The sequence below is a fragment of the Lingula anatina genome, chromosome 6 (assembly GCF_051362555.1).
Source record: "Lingula anatina isolate TDL-2025a chromosome 6, LinAna3.0, whole genome shotgun sequence".
In the NCBI taxonomy this organism is placed as follows: Eukaryota; Metazoa; Brachiopoda; class Lingulata; order Lingulida; family Lingulidae; genus Lingula; species Lingula anatina.
In genome coordinates, this window is record NC_141772.1 from 3971189 (window position 1) to 3994521 (window position 23333).

A 23333-nucleotide genomic window follows, 5' to 3' on the forward strand; every position below is an offset into this window, starting at 1 on the left:
GAGGATGAAGGGTGTTTAACACTGGTTAAAATGTTTTAATGCCAGTTAGTTAACTGGTGTTCTGAGAATTTATTCACCAGTTAGACTTATAGACTGGTCAGTGTTAAACACCCTGTTAAAATCTGGGCCCAGATACTTCCTGGAAATTTGATCACAGATCTTGCTTTAACAATTCCCGAATTGACTCTTACATCATTTCATTGTTTCACGGAAATCTAATAATAATAATAATAATAATAATAATAAATTTATTTTAAGTCTAAAATCCATTTAAAATGTTCAGTAGACATAAAATATCATAAATAATACTACATAAAATATCATAAATAAAATCCAGGTAAAACAGCCATTATTCCATACAATTAAATGCAATTAATACAAGATTTATAAAACCAATTAAGAGTTAATCAAAATATTTCCTAAAAAGGTATGTTTTGAGTTCTTTTTTAAAATGTTTGGTATACTGAATTGCTCGAATTTCCAGCGGTAATAGTCACCAGCTTCCCGTTAACTAGAATTCTTGGATCAGCCATTTCTAAATTTATGCCACAGCTAGTCCAGCATCATTCTAATGCTTCCTTGAAAGCCAGTACTGTCCAAGTACTTCCTTTGTGCCATAATAACCCAAGCCCAATAGAGACAGGAACACAACAAGCCTCTTGGCTCCAAACAAAGAATGTGTCACCTTGTAGCTCACATAGACAAACATCCCAATGAATGTCATCTTGACAAGAAGGGCAACGCATTTTATATTCCTTAACCTGTCAGAAATTAGATATGTCCTAAAAGAAAATGAAATTGATAGTAATTTTGTTAATCACATCTAGCTTTTTTTGTCATTTACAATAAGACATAAAAAGCTACAGAGTAGCACAGTGCACTATGCAAATCTACTCTGGCCAGTGAAACAAACCCGGTTCCAATTTTTCACTTTTTCCCTGATGGAGGTGGAAAATTCCAGGATCACAATTTTGATCTTTTTTGCTTTTAAACACCTTCAATACACACACAATGAAGTACTGTTCAATTTTCTAAGTTAAAAGAGGGAATGGTGCAATGTTTATATTTCAATGACAAATTAATTATGATAAATTTTCTCAGCTCACTGTCAACAACAAAAAATGCTTCTATTCATTATTTTGGATCATGAACAGAATATTCAATAATAAAAGAAACAAAAATGTGCATTTTGATTTATACTTGACCAGCTATATCCTCTGCTTACTTGGTCACTGCTTCAGGGTCAAGCTCCTTGTTCCAGTTGTCTACAATCCCTGGTAAATGCCCCAGGCCAACAACTCCCACAACTACTGCTGGCTTCATTCCTAAAGTACACATATCGATAGCCTTTATCGAGCTTTAATTATATAGTTTACTGACTTTATTTTACTATACATAAATTTTTTAAGCCATGTACACATCTTTGAAATATTATCAAGCCAGTTTCACAAAACAATCCTAGTCACGAAAAAAAAAAAAAAAATAAAGGGTCATTGCAATAACTGGTCAGGATATTACCAGTGTGAGTTGTTAAGGAAAAAAATTCAACTTTTTTTTCAAATTATTTAAACTGTACCCCTAGAGTAAAATATTATTGCTTGCTTATGAACCAATGACTTTCATTCTTAAAAGTGAAGTGGACAGATTATTGCTTTTAAACTTTGAATTTCAGTGAGTGACTGTACTAGCAGGTGCTGGTTGTTGAGAATTAACCCTGCGATTGATTGCTTAATTGCAGTTTCTTCCTGTCCAGAACTGTGCATGTTGTCCCTTCATCTTGAAACTGCAACTTACGTCCTGTCTCTTTTGGATGTGGCAAGGCTTGTGCTGCCATCTTTAGGCTGTGAGTAAGATATACATCACGCTCTTCCATTATAACTTTGTAACCACCTGGAAATCTTTCTCTCCATATCTGCTGTTCTTCCACCAAGGCATTCCAAGTTTTTTGCCTGTCAACATGACTCTTTCTGGAATTCGGAATATCATTAAAGCAAGAGCATCACTGATGGAATTACATTTTTGTTGAAGAAACAATTTATCATGGTAATAAAAAATGACAATTAAAAATAATTGTAATACAGTGGTAATGGGTGGGACAACGGACAGAAAAAAATACTCTGAATATTACCTATGGTTAAGTATTGCAATATATGGTAAAGGGTGGACAGCAGAGCACTCGGAACTACTCGGATGTCTCCGCACTCGACAATAACCTCGGACGTAATACGGAGGCAGACATATTTGATTGTTGATTGTTGGATAGGTACTACTTTCAACCTCGCGCTAATTTAAACCTAATTCCTTCAACGCCTGTATCTATTTATCTTTTAAATCAAAGTCAATCTTAGTGCATTGTTTGGCAAACTGTAAAGCATCATAAAAATCAGGGGTATTGACAGCCATCTTTATGAGCGTAATGAACGATTGAGTGAGAAGGCATTTCCGGCGGACAAAATGCATGGATTTGGTGCATATTTCTCCGCCTATCACATCCGAGGTTAGTATGGAGCTTGCGGAATGAGCCGAGGACTGCCGATTGACGGCAGAGGGTCTAGACTGACCACCTGTGGTTAGGAATTGTAATGCAGTTATGGAAGTAGGTGGGAAAGCAGAGGGATTAGAAGATCACCTGTGGTTAGGAATTGTAACATTGTGACAATGTTAATTGGTGGGGGAACTTATGCATGAGGTTGGCCTCCTACGGTTAAGGTAAGAATTGTGACATAAAAGTACGTGAAGGGTGGCACAGAAGAATAATCCGATTGGCTCCTTACATGGAACTTATAATATTAAAAAAACGTGCTCAGGTGACATAACCAGGTGACATAGCCAGCCAAAAGACTTATGACTGTATGTGACCTGCCACTACTGGACAGGTGGCCTTTAAACTGATGACATCTTTTAAGAAGAAAAATTCTTAAAAACATACAAGACATTAAATTCAATATGATTCAATGTAACCTAATAATAAATAAATAAAAATGGCAGATTACTGCTCAGTCAAGGTAACAATTTCAGATTCCTAGTAACATTTCATTTGGTATACAGTATATTACCATGGAACGTGTTACAACTGTAAGCAACCTAGAGCAGTTACAGGGAAGAACAAATTTGATGCTTGTATCAAGAGGATTGCTAGGCAAATGTGTTATCACTCACTTAGTACTATATAGTTTTTCGACAATGGTGCGTGTGGCAAGATAAAACAGGAATATGTCCCATGTACTCAGTTTTTCAACTGCAGCTCTGAAATGGTTCCTTATGATGTGAAGAGGAAGGTCACCTAAACAAACCTCACAAGTACCAGGAACTTTTTGTGCCTAAAAATTAAAGAATGTATTCAAACATTTCCTTCATACCAAAATATGACTGTAAGTTACAAACCATTAAAACTTTCATTATCAACTTGAACACCTGAATCAATGCTCAATTTTAGCATTTCTTTTAAAATCTGTAAAAATATATATTAAACATATCACCCAACCTTTGACTGTACACAAGACAGACCTGTAACAGTCTGCAAATGAATTTACAAACAGCCTTTTGGAATTAATCTTGCCTAAAGATAGCACAGGTTTTACTAACAATGCGTGCAACATTAATTTCTGTACTGGGTTCTGATTCCCAATATATTCCAAAATCAAATTTGCTCAACTTATAATTTTTCATTTTATACATTTCCATATACCTTGCAATGGCTATGGGTGCATGCCCACTGAAATGTTCGGTTTACATATATCAACCAAACACCGCAGAACTCTTGCTGAATACAACCAGGTTAATTGGGAGTGGCTTACAGTTTCTGGAAGCTATTTCAATTTTTTTTAAGGCGAGCACACACACATTACTAGTACACTTACCTCTGCGATTGCTACTTTCATTTCATTTTGCTTAAATATTTGCACTTTGCCAAATCTCAACTTCAAGGCGTCAGTGCACAGCTCAACCACCACTTTATCTGGTTGAACAGCTTGTATTGTCTATAAAGAGAAGAAATTTATATACTAGACAAAGTATCTTACAGAATCATATAAATTTTTAATTATCATTGAAATAAAGATGTTTTCAAAAAGCCAAGATACATTGTAAAAGCTGGTCTTCTGGCTGAGAAACAAATGAAAGATTAGATGTGATAGTCACAAATCTCCATCTCAGCCTGTAATTAAGTTGAAAATGAAAAAGAACTCAAAAACCAGTTTTAAGAACTTATTTTTGTGACATTTTATTGGATATGCTACAGTATATCTTGTGATAATGACAAACATAAAATTTTTTTCTGGACATGTTTTTGTAATATATTTAGGTCTAGTGTTCACTGTGTTCCTTTCAAAATACCTTGACCACATCATCAATACTCTCTTTAGTAAAATGCCAAGTGCCCACTAAATAGACCAAACTACCATCCTCTGCCTGAAGGACGACTAGTCTGTCAGGAAGACCAGGAGGTGGTGCCACTGTTAATTTATTTAGTCTTCCAGCATTGGAAATCCTGTCCATATTCCCTAGTAATAAAGAGTGTCACACATATTGATTATTTGACAAAAAGAAAAAACTGATGTTTTAACAAAATTTGGCCAAAGTAAAACTGATATATGTCTAAAAGAAAATTGGTACTTTAAGCCAAATGGCTAGGAAAAAAAAATGTAAGAGTGAGCCCAGATACTGTAGGGCGTATTGTGATTATAGCGTCACACCTATGCAAATGCACCAACAAAGCCCAAAATCAAGGGTGTTCAAGATGAGAATAAACATGACCTAATTTCAAGAGACAAGAATGCAGGTCCTTAACCGTAGTGTATGAGAAGCAAGGTACATCATCGTCGACTGGTAACCTCCACATGACTTGGAGTTGGGGGTGTAAAAGGGTCAGGCAATCAAGCTGGTGGTAGTAATAATAACATTAATATAACAAATAAATAAGTAAATAAATAAATAAATAAGTAAAATTCATCAAAATAAATTACATAATGATAATTAAACAACAATTGTATAAAGTATATTGTAAGTATATATATTTAATTACTCTTTTCAAAAGGACCATATACCCATGCAGTACGTGAAATAATATATTTAAGAGCTATTAAATGGTTATTCTAGACACTGGTTACTGGTGTTACCATGTATTGTGCCTGCATATACAGTACCTGCAGATGTCAATTTATTAAGCGGACTTTGCATATCACTGGCTGCATCCTAAGCTTACCATCATCATCTTCATCACTTTTTAAATTCCCTGTTTTATTGGCTTCGTTGGTGTGTATCGTACATCCAAGGGCAGCACAGACAAATGAAATATTTCGGCAAAACTGACTGTCCGATTTCCTTAAATGGCGACTAGATAATAATGCAGTTGTTATAAAACCACGTGAAATATGCGATGTTTTTAACCGAGACTGAAAGTGAAAGCGCCGCCAGACACTAAACTTGAACCATAATTGGCTGTTCGTCTTTCTCGAAACACCAGTAATGGCTTTTTGAAGTACCAAAAGTATCACACGACGCATTATCATTCATGTAATTTAAAGAACCCCTGTTTCGAGTGGATACCAATACTATTAAAGTAATATTTGTAGACTTGATTAATTTAAGAAAAGTCTGTCGACTGCTTGACCTCACCATATGACCTCACGTAGTCCCCACGCATGCGTGGATCGTGCTCGGAACTCTTCTGTGGAGAAGGTAGAATATCTTTCAAACTGTGAAAGCACGCTTGGATTTGTAGATCTAAGGCAAAAAACTTTGCAAGATATCTTAATTTTTCGACGCGATGCCGCTCCCTGCAGCCCTAGCTGCTAGGCTGAAGAAAAGAGGGATCATTCAGAAAGAAGAAACCGAACCAGGTTTGGATTTAGTCGGCCCTGCTAACACTTAAATTTAAGCACTACTTAGCGAGAAGCCAAAATTGAGAAAAGACCCCAGCAGTTCAATGAATTATCAGACCATAATGAACTGTCGTGTTCTCTGATGAATCCGAAAATCACTTAAAGTTACCCTTAAGATGTTGCATTCGAATACCATGGTGCAAAAACCCGATCAACCTCGATTAAAATCATTTAGATAAATATCAAACCTTTAATCTTCATGCAGCCCCTGTTACCATATTACATACTGTGGGTAGGGTCCACCTATAATACTCTAATTAAGCCTGAATTCCGTACACTTGTAGCAAAATATCTGAAGCCTAGACAGCCTGTCCCTGTAAAAAATGAATTTGGAATCTCTATTTCAAAATCTTGGGCTAATGTGAATGTATCTATTTCAAAACCTTGGGGTATTGTTATCACAATTCTTTTGTTATATGGGAAAATTGAAAAACTACACCCTATGATGATTTGTCCTTCTAGATAAAGTTGAGGAGGTATTTGCTGAAGATTATGATGAACCGTTAAGATCCCATGGGGTGCCTACAATCCCGGTACCAACATCACACAGTTTGTCATCCTCTCTGAGAGGAGGTGAAGATAATGAAGAGAAACAACTCATTCATGAGGTGAGTTCCTGAGTTCACTTTGGCTCATTGTGTTTATTTGTCAGTTTATAACATAAACAAATGCAAGTAAAATTAGAGCTGGGCTAGTATGTATTTACCCTGCTTTTTGGCACAGATCTTGTCATGTTCTTTCCTCAGCAAATTATAATTTGCAAGTTTTGAAATTAACCAAAATATTGTTATTCTTATAATTTATATGCATAATTGAAATTACTCATTTTTCAGATTTAGCTATAACCATAAACTTTAAGTAAAATTAATCAAGTTGAAAGGAAGACTGATTTATAATTGAAATGGATCATCCTGGGACTATCAGCATCTTCCTCAATTCCTGTGTCACAAGTTACCCTAACAAGGTTGTTCTATTTTCCTCCCTCAGGTAATTAACTGCCCAAACAAGACTAACAGGTACCATGATTGCTCCCAGTGGTGCAGAAAAACATGGGGACTGAGGAAGTTCATTGCTGACAGCTACTCGGAACCAAAGAGAAAGAAGATGCTTCTCAAGTACCCACTGGCCCCTGGATGGGAGGAGGTGGCCGATCCAGACACGTGAGTTTCGATATTGTGCTAGGTGTGATGGAATGTTTGAGACTGAGATGTGGCATTGTGTTAGGTGTGGCTGTGTTAGAGATATGACATTGTGTTAGGTGTGACTGTGTTAGAGATGTGACATTGTGTTAGGTGTGGCTGTGTTAGGGAGGTGACAGTTTGTTATGTGAAGAAATGCTTCAGGCTTGGCATAGGTCTATACAACAGGTATTCATTTAGAAAGAATTAATTGCATTCTTAGAACTGTGGTGCCTATAACTAAGTTTAACTGGAGAATTGAGTATTGAATATGATCACATTAAATACAGTGTGTCTTTTCTCCTCACATCAGGGGTAGATATTACTACTGGAACACTTTCACAGAAGAAGTGTCATGGTTACCACCACTCCATCCCAAAGCTAAGATTACAGTTTCTGCAGAGAAATTGGAAGGTAAAGTTGGTCATTGTCACATCTAGCATACTGTTACACCTAATACTGTTACATCAGCAGAGCATTTTATTACAGGTACAGAAAATGTAAGTCTTCCAACGTTAAATTTTGGATGCTTTTAAAAGGGGTACACATGGCCCAACATCTATGTATTAAATCTTAAATGTAATCTTACATTTTACCCTTTTACAAAGTGCTAACTAAGAAGATAGATTTGTTGGAAGTTTGAAGAGTGCCAATGTATTAAATGAAAGGTTTTGCTTGCCAATGCTGAGCACACAGGGTGTAATTATGATTTTTAAAAAATTGTCAATTTATTTATTTATCTGTTCACTAGCATAAAATTTTGTTTGACAAATTTTATTTCTAATTTTAAAGGATTATTAACTGAAAGATAATTTAAATTGGTCCATTTATTACAGCCATGCTTAAGTCAGAGACTCCCACAGTAGAGGAGAAGAAAGCTGACAAAGAAAAGGAAGAGGTAATAGAAGTTGATCAGTTTCATAAGCTATGTGTTTGAAATGACCAATAAAGATAATAGTTTTAATTTTTGTCAGAGTTGTATTTCACGTACCAATGAATAATAATTATAATTTCAATAAATATTTCCTTTTTTTTGTTAAATCTGTGATGAAACTAAGAGTAAGAACTACTTTAAGACTACCCTGTTTACCTATTTTTATTCATTCTTCAAAGTCTTCAATTACTTGAATGCTGGTAAATTTGAAGTGTCGTTTTCTTTCAGTCTGATTTAAGATTTGATGACCTGGAAGAACTTGAGAGTGAATTCAAGAAAGAAAATTCCAGGAAGAGACACAGAGAGAGCAGAAGAGAGAGAAAAGGTACCCATTCATTCAATAAATAAGATAGGAACATGTTCTTCTCTTTTCATTGTATTTACTTTAATGGTAAGTTTGGTCTGGAGGTATAGAAGTGAGGTTTAGCAAGGAATACGCAATGATTTTTTTGGTATTTTCATCACTTTTGCCTTTAAATTTCACTTAAGCAAGTTAAAAAAAATCCATAGCCCCTTTTTTGTCATCCTGGATGTAACATTTAATTTAGTCCTTTTTTTTCCTCAAGGAAGACACATACTTCTTTTCACCTTATCATGATAAGATAGGCTTGTAAAGTAAAATAAAGAACACTTGGTTTTCCAGGATTCAGGGATGAGCTCGACCCCATGGACCCGGCTGCTTACTCCGACATTCCAAGGTGAGGTCCAGTGTTTTCACCTCTGTGGCTTTGCAGTGGCCTGTTTAGAAATGTTATTATTGTTAACATACTCTTATTTTTACTGATATATTCTTTCCCTGCCCATAGTTTAAATTTTTTAGGGTTTTAAGAAATTTACAGTATCCAAAGAACTAATGAAGATATTTAAAGATGGGAGGGGGGGGGGACTTTATTTAAGGTGTACTTAAATAAAACAGCATGGTAAAAGTAAAGTTGATAATGGTTCCTATTCCAGGGGTACGTGGTCCAGTGGTCTCGTGGAGCAGAATGAGGTGAAGACTGGCGTGGACTCTACCGCCTCTGGGCCTCTGTTTCAGCAGAGGCCATACCCAAGTCCTGGAGAGGTGTTGAGACGGAACAGAGGTGGCAAACCCCCAGACAAGAAATAACCTGTGATCACTACCCCACAAAAAACAAATGATCATGTACATTGAACTCCTCATACACATCAGGTTATGGAATGATGTAGATAAGAACTAAGTATACAAGTTAGCATCAAATAATATTCCTTTTAAGTGTGCCAGCATAAAGATGCTACATTTGTGTCTTGATATAGGAGTTTGAAGTAATGCAATTACTGGGGGTGGATACCTTTATGAGAGCAGCAACATCTATATCATTTGGTTGCTTTTGTGTTGGAATTCTCAGTGACATTTGACACTGGAGTGGTAGTAAATTTGACACTCGACAATAATGAAATCTATCAGACACCACATGGACACATCATCAAGGCTTTTCCCAGAGAGCCATCAAGTCCTTATTTGGACAGCCATTGGCTTCACAAGACAGCTAACATTTCCAAAGACAGTTGGGCAGCTTACAAAATTTTAGGGTTTGGTTGGTTGGGCTTGCTTGGGTTGGATCCCTTGAAAATCGATGACCAAATTACAAGTTCACATTTTGGACTCCCTGTACCCCAACTCCTATGGAAACCAGTGGAGATTTTATATTTGAAAATGGGACGTTTATGAGAACAGGCAATACCCTTGTCCAGCTCTGGTGCAGTAACATCCATTTCTTTTTATGTATTTCAAATTTTGTACATATTACAGCAGTTAATAAAATCAATTTTGAATTTAGTTCCTGTTTAGAATTTTCAAATGAAAAAAGTAAGTTATTTGCGCTAATTGTAAAGAAGGGATTCATTTTAATTAATGTGTGCCAGAATAGAAGAATATTGTTATGTGAAACTAAGCAGACATGAGCTTTTTCTGTAAAAACGTGGAATTCCAGATTTTTTAATTTAATTCTGATGGTTCCTGAGATTGTTTTTTTGAGATTCTATATCAGTTTTTTTTTTTTTTTTTTGAAACTTGGGCTCATGTCTGAACTAAGTATGTGGGCACAAGTGAGATAGTGAAACAAAATTTATCTGGTGTATTTAAAATTTAATTTAATTCAATTTTGTGCAATAGTATCATTAAGATATTACATTTCATCTGCAAAAAAACAAAACTTAGTTCATAAAGTGTTTGCCAGTTTTGCGTTACTTAATATCAAGATTATGTCAGTTTTCCAAATTAATTTCCATTGCTGTGGTCTCTAAACCATGTCAAATCTCAAGTTAAACTTGGGTTTTCATTTTCAGTAATCGAAAACACCAACAAAAAAATACTTAACATACTCAAGTATTTTTTTCTTAATACATGTGCAACATCTTTCACCTCAGTAATGACAATTTTTTTAGTGTCCACCACGTTAAAAACGAGCTGAATTAGGAAACTAGGCTAAAACCAGCACATTAACATTTACATCACCTGCAAAAATATTTTTCCACAAAAAATAAATTAAACTTTATAATATTAAAATGCATTTATATTTAAATTCATATTTCACAACTGTTGACAGCAGTTTACCAAATAAGAGTTTTCAACATTGGTGCTATCAAGTCAAAACCTCACATCAATATCTGATGGAAACAATAACTGTTTAAGTTTGCATAATTTTCAACCAAAACAATAGCTGTGTCAGCAAGAGCCCACAAAGAGTAAACACTATTGACAGCAACCAAAGAAAAAAAAAATATTCAGATGATTATTAAGAATTGACGTATTAGTGAAGTATAATACACTAGTTTTGGTTTCCACTGGCGATGTACATCAAGCTTTGCTCTCCCTTAGCTAAGGGTTACAAGCAGTGCCATCATCAATACACCTGACAGGTGCTACACCGCCAATGGTTACCAGGGAAACCATAACAGGCCCTGCCGTTGCCTAGAAAAGGAGTCTCATTCTTCACAAGAGTCACAGATCATTTTTTTAGTTTTCACCTTTGTACGAGTTGGTAAAGTTGCAACTTTTTTCCACACATCACCAAAAAATTATAATGACAAACAAGACGATAGTAAAATTATTTAGCCAATCATCTAAGTGAAATGCATTCAGTTAATAATTAGCCTTGCTTCAACATCCAATGTATATGCTACTAGGTCATGTTCAAAGTCTTAATCTTGTACGTGCTGAACTGACACAGGCATGATGATGCAATGCTGACATCTATAGGTGAAAATGTTCTTCCTGGAACGCTGGTGACATCTACAGGTGACTCTTGAGACTCCTCTCTAATTTGGCAACAGCAGGGCTTAACCTCAGCAGCCAGCTTGATCTACTGGTTGTCCTGAGCTCTTGGTTGTACTGAGTGAGGTAAATACCTGTAAAATGAAAGTAAAACTGGTCAAAAACTGCTGACAAGGAGGGGAAAAAAATACAATGCTGACATCTATAGGAGAGCTCTTTATGACGTAAGCTCTTTATAAGCAGAAAGTGTGACTCCTTTTAAAGTGTTATCCATTTTATCACAATTTTGGTAAAAATAACTTACTTTGCTCATACAAAAATAAAATGATAAATAATTATAAAATTTAATATATACAAAATAAATACAAACAAAAAAAATTTTTGACAGTGTCCCATTCACTTACCTCTGAGGTGGTTGGATGTATTCCAATGGTGGCATCGAAATGGGCCTTGGTGGCGCCACACTTTAGAGCCACAGCATACCCTTGGGTCATTTCCCCTGCATTTGGACCCACTACATGCAGACCAATCACACGCTCCTGGAGTGAAGAAGAACAAACAAACACATAAGATATTGCAGGAACGGGTCGGGACATTTATAATTATAATAGAAGGAGACCTGGATAGAAGGCCAAAGTACAGAAGACTGTTTGATCACCTTTTGTGAAAGATTACTGGACTGGTAAAAAATCCAACACACAGCATTGTGTTTTTTGACCCACTGTCTTTGTAAAAATATGGTAAATAATTTTACCATGTAATAATAATAATAACTTCCAGATTTTTAAGGGACTATGGTTTGTATACAATGTGGTGACCCTCAAATTTCAGGCATTCAAATTTAAAGTAGAACTTCTGGCAGCTTAGGGGGCAATTCAGACTTTATTTATACTTACATTCTCTGTCTTCAAGCAGACAAGTTTTGCATAGCAGGCATTCTCCTCCCTCCCAGGCACTGTCCACTCTAGAGGGCGGTAGTTGCTGTGATACACCTGAAATGCAATCAAGACAATCTCAACCCAAGTCATCACAACTACTGATAGTAATTATAATGGAAACAGGATGTGCAGCATTTGGAACCATGACCTGAAAACATATCTACAGGGTATATTAAAAAAAATAATAATAACGAAAAAAAGTTTGATTCATATACTGATAACACACATTCAAAATGTTAAAACTAAGAGTAAAAAATCATGGTATGATTTGCCTTGGTAGGTATGTATATTCAATAGACAGTTTTATTACTTGGTTTTTGGTATTTGATATCACTGTAGCAAGAAAATTTTGAAAACATACCTATAATTTTCTAGAATAATAAAATATCAAATAACACTGCCATAGATCAAAATCTCCTGTAACATTTTACAGCTGACTTAAAGAGGCTATAGTATTCACCAAAATGATTGTAAAAATGCAATCCCCACAGAAAGCAAAGCAGTATCTTAACTGTGGATATTTGTAAACATTGAACAAATTATATTGGATTGTTTGCAAGTTTTCCTTCCCCAACCACTGATAATATTTCTAAATGTAATCTATATTCTTAAGGTTTCAGAGTCTCACTTCAATGTTTTCCTCTCCATATTTTGCAATTGCATCCTCTTCAGAGAAACCACAAGCGCCATATTCCAATGGAGTAAAAACTGTGGTTGCAACATAGGTGTAGTCACACTGAAAAAAAAAAATCAATAATCTCAATTATTGCCACTCACTAGCTGAAAGGTTCGCAAACATAACACACCAATCCACGAATCCTTACACATGACTGCGCCAAGTTATATAACCTCCTCTGCCAAATCTGCCTTACATAAGCACAGAACAGAAATCTCACCTACTAGTTTCTTATCATATCCATCAGTACCAGGTTTAACAAACATCTACATTGTCTCTTAGCATCCCCCCCCTCCAACACAAAATATCCCACCTGCACATTAATCTCACCCCACATGACCCCCACCCCCCAACAAGACCCAGATTATCCTATTTGCACATTGCTGCCCACCTCCCCCTCCCCCCAAATGACCCTGAATGAACCTGGTTCACCTACCTGCTCTTTACCCCCTCCAAACAGTCGCCTGGCTAGCAGCCTGCCTGCCTGTATAGCCACAGGGGTCAGCTCTGGCTTGCCATCCAGGATATCTCCTATGGCATGAATATGGGGGACATTGGTCGTCTCAGCCTCGGCAATAACCTGGCCATTTCTGGAAGACAGAGAGAGATGATGATAATGAGAGATATAGATATAGCTGCTCTGAATTTTCTCCTTTTTTGTTTGATCTATATTCTAAAACAAAATTGTACATAATATATTGTCTAAAGATTGCATTCATGCAAATGTGTTGGCTATTGAGGCACATATATATATATATATATATTCCTCTTTGACTTGCACAGAGGTTGCTCAATTCATTTTCATGCAGACTAATAATTTAGTTATCACACCTGTGAATACAATCTTCGTTTCTTATATTGCTAAATGGCCTTTTTTTATTGCACTCTTTAAGGAAGGCATCCCAGACACTATTCTTCAACTTGTTCTATTTTTGAACAAGCCAATGAGCTTTGGTTATAGAATACATCTCTTACGCATAACTTCAATTCAATCATAAAACATATTATCTGATAATGAACAAATTTCAACGGAAATAATTTCCAAGTTCTTCTGCTCAAGCGTAATGCCATGATAGTATTTCTCAATATCAATTCCATGACATGCAAACGTCAGATGCATTATGTTACCCAATAATCTGATACTATAGAGTACTTTACAATCACGATGATGCCTCTTGTGACTCACTTTGGGTTCAGGTTGATTCCCACTTTGTCCAGCCCTATCCCATTGGTGCAGGCATCGCGGCCAATTCCAAGCAATACCTACAGAACAGGAAATTATAAGTGATATGTTTTAAACATGAAAGAAGGCTTACGGTAGTTTACCTCAGTTGCCCAGTACAAAGAAACCTAAAATCCTTCCCAAAAATAATGTAAAATTCATAATCTGTGTTATGCACTTAAAGTTACATTCATCAGGAAATAAAATGACAGGACCTGGCGTTAAAGCAGCACAGGAGTGGACTGAATGATGATGATGAAGGGAACTTTTAACCAAATATACGTTCCAAGTGAATCTAAATGAAAAACCATCCAATTAGTTTGTCCATGGTAATCAGTTTCTGGGCTCACACTTAGTTAAACACGTTAGAAAGAGTGCTGGATAATTTTATCCACACCAAAATGTTGGTCAAAATCAAAAATGAATTTGGCACATACCAAAATATTTCACATTTCTTATAACTCAAATTATAATCTTTAGCATTTGGCCTGAATCTTCTACCCCAAAGACAAAGAAATGTGGAATGTAAATTAGGTGAAAGTGTTTCCCCTCTCTAAGCTCAAACTTACTGTATTGTATTCTCCAACAAACTCCTCTCCAGTCTTCACATATTTAGCAGTAACCTTCAGTTTCCCTGGCTCCCCTTTCTCAATCTGCTCAATCTACAGTGAACAAAGACATTCAGTCAAATAAATCTAGTACGCAAATGTTCAGAATGGTTTATGCAAGATATTTAAAATTGTATCAAGACAGAATTTTTTCTCTACAGTAATTTATAGACTGCATTCCCACAGATTTTTAGATCAATCTATCCCCCTGGGGAGTCTCACTAGATTGGTGTCAGCTTAACCAGCTTAAATGTCTGTCCCGCCTACTAAAAGCTGTAAGGGGGTAATTAACTATAGTGCGCGCTCGGCTGACAGCAATTTAGCATGAACCCCCAGGGAGTTAGATCAATCCATCTGGATCGATCTAAATCTGTGGGAATGCAGTCATAAATTGTCTGAGGCACGCAAGTTAGGAACTGTCCGTTTTTATAGAAAGATATAAAACCTCTTCCCAAGTTTCAAAGTTTCTTGCCAGCTGACTTCTTCCGCAGGTTCTTGATAATTAATAATATATTAAACAAGAGATCTCCATATATTGCCCGGTGTGTATTCACCTTCTCTTTGTACTGGTACCCACCTTTGTAGGCACAGCTTCCCTGATCATCTTAATACTATGGTTGGCCATGTAATCCCCTATCTTCTCCGCCATCTGCTGGTCAAACCCGCGCAGCAATATAGACCGCACCATGACTGTCACATCCAGCCCAATCCCCGCGAGAAAACCCGCACACTCCAGCGCAACGTACGACGCGCCTACCACCAGGGTTTTCCCTGGGCAGTACTTCAGGGAGAAGAGATCATCGCTGGTGATGCAGTATTCTTTGTCTCCTGGAATGCCCAAGTACCGAGGTCGCATCCCCATGGCTAGAAGGAAATGGGCTGCAGTGAGGTCCTGAACTTTTCCTCTCTTGTTAGTTGCCTGAAACAATTTTTTTTCACAAGTAATAAAAACAGAAAAGAAATGTCCTCCTATAACTGGGTGTTGACCTAGGAATAAAAATGCATTCCATATTTATTTAAACAACTGTTGGTTGGCTATTAAAAAAGTTCAATACACCTTTCTGCTATGTGTATAGGATTCCAATTTCCCGTTCCTCACTAATTAACCCGAGGCATCTCTCAGAGTCAACTTTCAATACTGCAATAGTAATAATATTTGAACTTAATAAATATTCAATTTTCCTGTACATGATGTTTCTTTAATTTTTCCTGAAAGTTCAGTTGGTAAGTTGAAAAGTTAGTTTGTTAGTAAGTACATTATGTGTGTATCAAAACACGATAAAAGTAAAATATCGGAAGGAGTCAGGGTGTTTGAAATTTTTAATTAATTACCGTACTAGGAAAAACACCTTGGTAACTGCAGTTGTGAGGCAGCTTTCATCAGGCTTCAGTCATGCATGTAATTTGCCTTCTCAATGTTTTCAAGTTTTACATGAATCACATAAAAATGCCAGCAGCTCAGAGCTAAAATCAATACCTTTACATTGCTTGTACATTCAACTGATTGCTAACAAGGATGAAGGACATATAGTAAACAACAAATCATAGACTAATGAACCTCCATGATATCCCATATTAATTTCATCTGTAATATTCCCCAGAGCATGGCCTTCCAACATAATATACACATTTACCATATGAAAATTCCACACAGGGGATTTGTTTTAATCATTTATATGGACACTGAGAGATGTGGCCAATTATCTTAGTTAATAAAAGAACTCTAAATCTGCAGTGAGAGGAACTGATCGCAAAATTATCTTGCTAAACAGAAATCACCAGCTTTGGAACTAATGTCAAAACCAAAATGAATAATTCACAAGTTACACTCCTGTGTCAGGCAAAATGCTCATCTCCCAAGTGCAAGTTCTGTGTCCTTCGGCTATTCCACAATCCTATCTTCTAAGTAATGCATGCCACATGGGCCAAGTTTAATACAAATGCTTAATGACTAACTTAATAACCTGTGTATGTATACTTATTGTGTTATACAACAGGGGAAAACCAGTGTTGTGTTAAACAGAAAGACTAAACCAGCCTAGTGTTATACAGAAAGACCAAAACCAGCCTAGTGTTATACAGAAAGACTAAACCAGCCTAGTGTTATACAGAAAGACTAAACCAGCCTAGTGTTATACAAAAAGACTGAACCAGGTTTGTTTTATTCAAAAAGACTAAACCAGGCTTGTGTTACACTTAGACTTGAGATTTATTGAGACTATTGTGACACTTAAAGACTGTTCTAATCATATAAAACAGCTATACCGAGTGGTGTAAAAAATAACATTAGACCAGCAACTGTTACAGTACCTTGATTGTATGTGGGTCTTTGAACTCTCCAAAGCTGTTAAAATAGTCCACGCTTCTGTCTCTAAGTTCTACTCTGTACTTCCAGTTAAGAGATCCTATATAATCCTGAAAGTGTCCACAATACTAGTAATAATAATCATAATAATAATATTTATAATTTTGAGAATATAATTAATTATATTGTCATTTACAATACTATAAAAAAAAAAAAAAACTGAAAGAATACATACCTGAATAGCACTTTTCATTGTATCCCAGTTATGAGACACTGCAAAGTAAATAATATGAAGCCTTAAATAACACAATTAACAACGGTGTCACAAACTGTTCCTGCAAAGGTCAGTACACAAAATCTGTTTTTAAAAATAATGAGAATATCATGATTAATACCTGTCAAATAACTGATTATAAGGAAAATAAAATAAGCTTATTATAATTAGTTGTAAGAAATCATTAGAATGTGACATCGTGCACAAAGGCTTATAATGCCGAGAGATATGAACAAATTCCTAATGGGGACCACCATAATATTTTTTTTCCAAATCTGGAAAGCATAATACCATAGAATTATATCAGTTTTATTGAGTATTTGACTTCGATAACTGCCCTTCTACTTTGTGCAACCATATACTTTGAAACATAGACTGTTTAAAAAAAAGCAAAAACCAGTTACTAGTACTATAGGATTTTACATTTTCCAATGACAATTAAAGACAAAGGATTTCCCACCTTTTTCATCAAATTCCCAACCAAACTTTCTGGCATCTTCTAGAGAATGGCCTGCAACACAAAGAAACCAGTTACAATGAAAATCACCATGCTCCAAGTGTGTCAATTCAATTTTAGCATTCTGACAAAATAGAAAGTAAAAATACCGGGTGATTCTTTGACATTTAAAAACAATTATATGTTGCAAAATTCTTCATATACCTTATACACTGAACTGACAAAATTCTTTTCATAACCAACACAGCATTTGTCAAGTCCTGTCATACAAATTCAATAGCCAAAAGTGATACCAAATACACTTCAGGGCCAAACACACTTTTATAACAAACACATTTGATTACACGGGCTTGTCACACCTAACACATTGAATTACCACAATCTAACACACCAAACACATCCAACTGCCAAAATCGATACACCTAACACACCTGTCACAACCAACTCTTTCAACTGGCAATAAAAAATCTCACTAAACACACATATCAAAACTTTTAAGTTCTGCCACACTTTTCATTGAAAAGATAGAGCAATTAATGTATATACTGCCTAAAAATATTAGACAATGTCTCAAATATTAAATATTGCTCTGAACTTCCTACCTAATATAGCCGCCTGGTGCATCAGTTTTTTTGGTATACACCCCACATTGACACATGTTCCACCAAGACCTGAAATATTCCATTATTCTCAGATTAATCAAATGAAATGATGAAAACGTCAGCGATGGGGGGAAAAATCATTCAAAAACTGGTCAGCAGGATAGACATAATTGGTAAATATTTTTTTTTTATTACACACACTGTTATAAGAAGCACATCAGTCATCCAAAGCCCAACAACTAGTCTTTAATTCTGATCACTGAATTTATGTAGAATCATATTCTTCACAGCAAGATCTAATACTGCTCATCACGTTGCAATTATGTAAACTTTATAGAAATATATACCTATGTCATTTAAATGAAAAATCTTCAAGACATAATTAATGCTCTGACAATTTTTATTACTTAAAAAAATACAGCAGAATAGGATTAAAAGCAACCCCATTCAATTCGACTCTATGAAAAGACGACATCATTGAGATACATCAATACAAAATTTACCCCAAGCTGTCCCTACAGGTGTGGGTTTTACAAAATCCAGAACAGCAACCTTTTTGCCAAGAGACGCTGCTTCCTACAATAAAAAATGAAAACAATAATGAATTAAATAATAAGACTTACCTTAAATGAACATGTGATTAAGCGACTAATCACGAACCAATACTTCAACAGAGTAGAATAGAGTATAAGAGACTAATCACGGCCATTACTTCAACAGATGTGACTAGAGTTTAAGAGACTAATCACAAGCCAATTTTCAATACTTCAACAGAGGTGACTACAGTTATGTCAACTACTCCATTCACTTTACAAGCTGTAGCTTCAGTACATATTAGAGACCATTCACACCTTTGAAGCAGCCAGGCCGCCAGAGCCCCCACCAATCACAATTAAATCGTAGTCATACTGGTCTGTGCTTGGGTTGATCAGAGGTAGCAATTTATTTGAGGCGTGGGCCGCTAGAGCGGAATCACATCCTCCTATAATTACAGATATAGCATCACAGTATTCATGGTAGTTTTTTTTTCACCTTTTGCAGTTTAGATAAATCTACTCCCAAGACAGATGTAAAAAAAAATAAATAAATAACTGAAAGACAATTCAAATTTTTCACAGGTGAAGTGTAGTTTGTACAGTCACTGTAAAATTAAAATGATAACAGTTACTATTGCTGTGCACATGCTGTACATTTAATAAAGTTGCTAAAAAGGCAATTTCAAATATAAATTATCAAACCACAACAAACCTAAATGTGACCCATTTATATAAACATTTGGTACTGTCCTTTGGCCAGAGATTTCTGCTAATGAACTTTGTATAAGGCCCCCATTGTCTGAAATGGAAAACATATACAGACATCATTACAAGACATGAAAAAAAATTGTGATTAATTGTAATAAGACTTAAGATACCTTCATTTTTGGCTGGGGATTTTGCCAAAATTTTGCCAAAGCCAGGTTATGTAAGTTGTAAAATTTGGTGAGTTGTTCATCATATCATACGTCCCTAGATCCTAAGGAAAACTCTACTAGTACCACAGAATAACATTAAATAATGCAAAGATAACTCACCAATTTGATCCAGCTCTAGAGCAAAGAAATCCACTTTCAATGAATTAAACAGTTCCTTTACCTGACAAAAAACAAAGAAAGAAAACAAATATTAATTTCAATTTATTTCAAGAAAAAAAAAAAAAAAAAAAAAAAAAAAAAAAAAAAAAAAAAAAAAAAAAAAAAGCCCAGACAGATTATAGCATGATATTGGACATTTTTCAACTAGGCATTACCATAAGTACATATTTCTTATAAATAAAAGACCACAGATATTGATCTGTCCTTGATGTCAACCTTTATTTACCACACAATATAGCCCCTTTTTGAAAGCAACCAGTACCTTAAGGAAAAACCTCAATTTACCATATATCCACACAGAGAACAGAAATAAAGACAAATTAACCCGACCCTCGCTAATGTCAAAACTTCAGCTCAATCGCATTTATTAATTTGAACTTTAAACAAACATTAAAAAGATGAAGAATAATCAAATTCAAGATTTTCCTTCTTTAAAATCATTATTCAAGCTATGAAGGGAAATATGAACCCCTGGAAGGCAGAGGCCAGCATGCAATGGCACAATTAGCAAATGTGCTCTTTGTTGAGACTACTGGCAAAACTGGTAGATGCTGGCATACTAATTGTTAGGCATTTGCACAAATGATGTACAACCGAACAAAAGGAAAAGTGCCTCACTTTTTTTTCATATTAATTTTAAACCTTGTGAAAGCGGTGACATCTTTTATCTGGTCACTTTTCAAATTAATAACAGATTCTAGTAAGCCCAAAGAAATTGATTTAATAATATTTTTTTCCGTTGTAATCTAAATGTCACATCCTTAGAGATTACAAATGAATATTTTTAAGGGAAAAAAAGGAAATGCAAAATTAAACAAGACAAATTTAGTATCAAAAATCTCATCATCAGTCAGTGTTTTTTTTTTCTCATGAGTATATAAAAAAACAAAATTAGAGGTTAAATCTACAGTAAAATCTGATTAACTCCAGGGCTTACATATGATGATTTGATAAAGCACATGAAGCAACCAGGACTTTAAAAGAGGCAATAAAAAAATAAACGAACTGTGTCTTGACGGACATAACTCTTCTGAGGCGAGGAATACGACATACTGACCTCTGCTAACTTCAAAAATTGTCCATTATTTTCCTCTCCCTAATCATCATTTTACTGAGACCATTCTTCAAATTATAGTGACTCATAAACTGTTCTCCTTTCAGATAAATTACTTTGGCATGGTAAAATATTAAGTAGTTTAATATTAAATAGCTAATTGAAAAACAAACAAACTACAACAGTACAAGACAGCTAAGTCTAGAGAGAAATAACAATATTAAAATAAAAAGCATAGGTGAAATGGGGATATTTGTTCTTTATTGATCGTTTCCATCATGTTATCACCACTTGAACACTGTGTACCGAGCTCGAGGTACAGCCTAAAGCTATGAAAGCTTATCTTCAAGAGATTATATATCAGATAATCACAGTGTGGTCTACCCAGGTAACCAATGACGGAACATTGATCCTACTAGTAATTGTACAGCTTAATAGTACACTTGATACTATATAAGTTTCTCATTTACTGTGTCATGCTTCACTTAACAGACATGCTTGATTAGAACTGGAAATCAAATATCGTAACCAATATCCATAAAGCACGTACTGCAAGCAACAAATATTCAGCGTATCCTCATAAAGCTTTTTTTTCATATCAAATGTTCTGCCTAAAAAACATTCCATCATTAGTATTCAGATTTTCCGTTTTAAGATTGATCACCTGTTACTTAATTTGTTTGCACAATTTCTGAGCAGTTTTCCAACAACATTGTACATAGTCAATTTTGCGACACATGTAAAGCCTCTCTACCTGGTTTGCAATTCTGTATAAGAGATAAGCTTTACAAATTAAGTATGTATGCCTATTTTTTTCTCATACAACATCTGTAGAAAAACAAGATTGCAGATAATTTAGGAGGTCCCATAAGATTTATAAATGTAGTATAGGTTTTATAATCAAGTTAACTTTACTGTTTGAGCAGAATTTCTACTTAGAGCAATACAGGAGATATATGTCAGATATTGATTAAAGCATCAGTAAAATGCCATGGAAACTATTGTCATTTGTTGTGTCAAGTGCAGGAGACCAGTTTAAGTGATTCTCTTACATAACAGCCCCGCAATCACTACCCTGCACATTTTCAGGCACCTAGAGAATATGCTAAACTAATAAGCTGATGCTGGAAACCTTACTAGGAGTGACAGATGAAGTAATAACACTGTTAACAGAATCTCAGGCTGTTGACAGTGCACTCTTGCTGCCTATATTGGGTATTTTGCTTACCCGTGAAAACAGCTTTTTATGTCTAGAAATGTGTGAAATGTTCCTATTTTTGGAGCTTGATCCATGAAGCAACCCATTCTGAGGACTCTGAATTCTTAACTTCATGATACAAAGTCATTATACATGGCCATTTGTGATTTTAAACAAGCATTCAATAAGATATGAATAAATATTTATTTACTGCGATTTGTGAATTGATGATTTTATTGCCCATGAACGCCCCACCCACAGGACCCTCTCTCATATGGGACTGATCAGTGACTTTATGAAATCTGTTATGAAACAAGTAAAACTGTCTTCAAATGTCAGTGGCGAATTTAGGGGGGGGGGGGGGGGGTGTCACACTAATATTCCCCTCTCGAATAGGGTGATTTTCGGTCCCACAAAAATCCATTCGGTCCAGCAAATTTTTTAATACTGTCGGTCCAAATGTCTGGCCATTCTGAAAAGTTTTCAGCATGTCTGAATATCTGACATATATCTTGATCCTGTGCTGCTCCAGATAGAAATTCTGCCCAAACAGTAAAGAGCAAATAACCATGGCTCCACCCCTGAATGTGATAGTAAACGCTGTGGGTAAAACAAAAAATAATCTGGGATTCTGTAACACAACTTCATTAAATCAAAGGTACTGACATCGTAATGGACGTGATTTCTTTCATGTAAATCTAGACTGCAAGTTTTAGACAAAATCGAGAAGTTTCCAATACAAATCACTGCGCGTGATACACACGCTCGAGACTCATGCTCTTCCATTCCAACCACACCAGAGATAAAAATGATACGCTTCTTTACCTTTTTGCAAAAAGGACAGGTAGTTTTGCTGAATATCATCACTTTGTGCTTGTTAATATGATCTTGCACGATAGTTTTCGGGTCCCCCGCAAGTGGCGCCATTTTTGCTGCCCGAACGCTGGTGTTATGTTCGGGAGCCGGTGAACGTGTTCGTTTAATCTTGAAAGTAACCTCAGAGATAAATGATCCAAAGGATCCACGTACTTTCAGACTTCAACGCTGTTTAAACGTCAGAGTTGTCTGGATGACGCTGCAAAATACCACCCGGCTTTTATTCTCGTGAGACGGACGACCTTTGACCTTAATAATAAT

The 23333-nt window shown here is 35.6% G+C and overlaps 3 protein-coding genes across 3 annotated transcripts; 1 reads left to right on the forward strand and 2 right to left on the reverse strand.

Moving 5' to 3' along the window:
* Nucleotides 1-66: 66 nt before the first annotated feature.
* Nucleotides 67-5768, reverse strand: LOC106162393 (traB domain-containing protein). The gene is made up of 8 exons (XM_087014442.1): nucleotides 5617-5768; nucleotides 5204-5334; nucleotides 4336-4502; nucleotides 3861-3980; nucleotides 3160-3320; nucleotides 1795-1967; nucleotides 1226-1325; nucleotides 67-782 (listed from the first exon to the last, which is right to left on the reverse strand). Exons 3-8 carry the CDS (start codon nucleotides 4495-4497, stop codon nucleotides 569-571), a joined length of 930 nt encoding a protein of 309 aa, XP_086870568.1. The 5' UTR covers nucleotides 4498-4502; nucleotides 5204-5334; nucleotides 5617-5768; the 3' UTR covers nucleotides 67-568.
* Nucleotides 5669-9792, forward strand: LOC106162394 (polyglutamine-binding protein 1). Its single transcript, XM_013539686.3, has 8 exons — nucleotides 5669-5840; nucleotides 6345-6490; nucleotides 6870-7042; nucleotides 7374-7474; nucleotides 7897-7958; nucleotides 8223-8319; nucleotides 8638-8692; nucleotides 8949-9792. The coding sequence occupies exons 1-8, from the start codon at nucleotides 5768-5770 to the stop codon at nucleotides 9100-9102; spliced, it is 861 nt and encodes a 286-aa protein (XP_013395140.1). The 5' UTR covers nucleotides 5669-5767; the 3' UTR covers nucleotides 9103-9792.
* Nucleotides 9793-10091: 299 nt separating this feature from the next.
* LOC106162383 (thioredoxin reductase 1, cytoplasmic) lies at nucleotides 10092-23327 on the reverse strand. Its single transcript, XM_087014430.1, has 17 exons — nucleotides 23022-23327; nucleotides 19885-19945; nucleotides 19560-19646; nucleotides 19163-19293; nucleotides 18815-18887; nucleotides 18312-18380; nucleotides 17713-17763; nucleotides 17214-17251; nucleotides 16984-17088; nucleotides 15251-15592; nucleotides 14635-14727; nucleotides 14030-14106; nucleotides 13280-13433; nucleotides 12796-12903; nucleotides 12126-12221; nucleotides 11634-11768; nucleotides 10092-11363 (listed from the first exon to the last, which is right to left on the reverse strand). The coding sequence occupies exons 1-17, from the start codon at nucleotides 23121-23123 to the stop codon at nucleotides 11295-11297; spliced, it is 1791 nt and encodes a 596-aa protein (XP_086870556.1). The 5' UTR covers nucleotides 23124-23327; the 3' UTR covers nucleotides 10092-11294.
* Nucleotides 23328-23333: the final 6 nt, after the last annotated feature.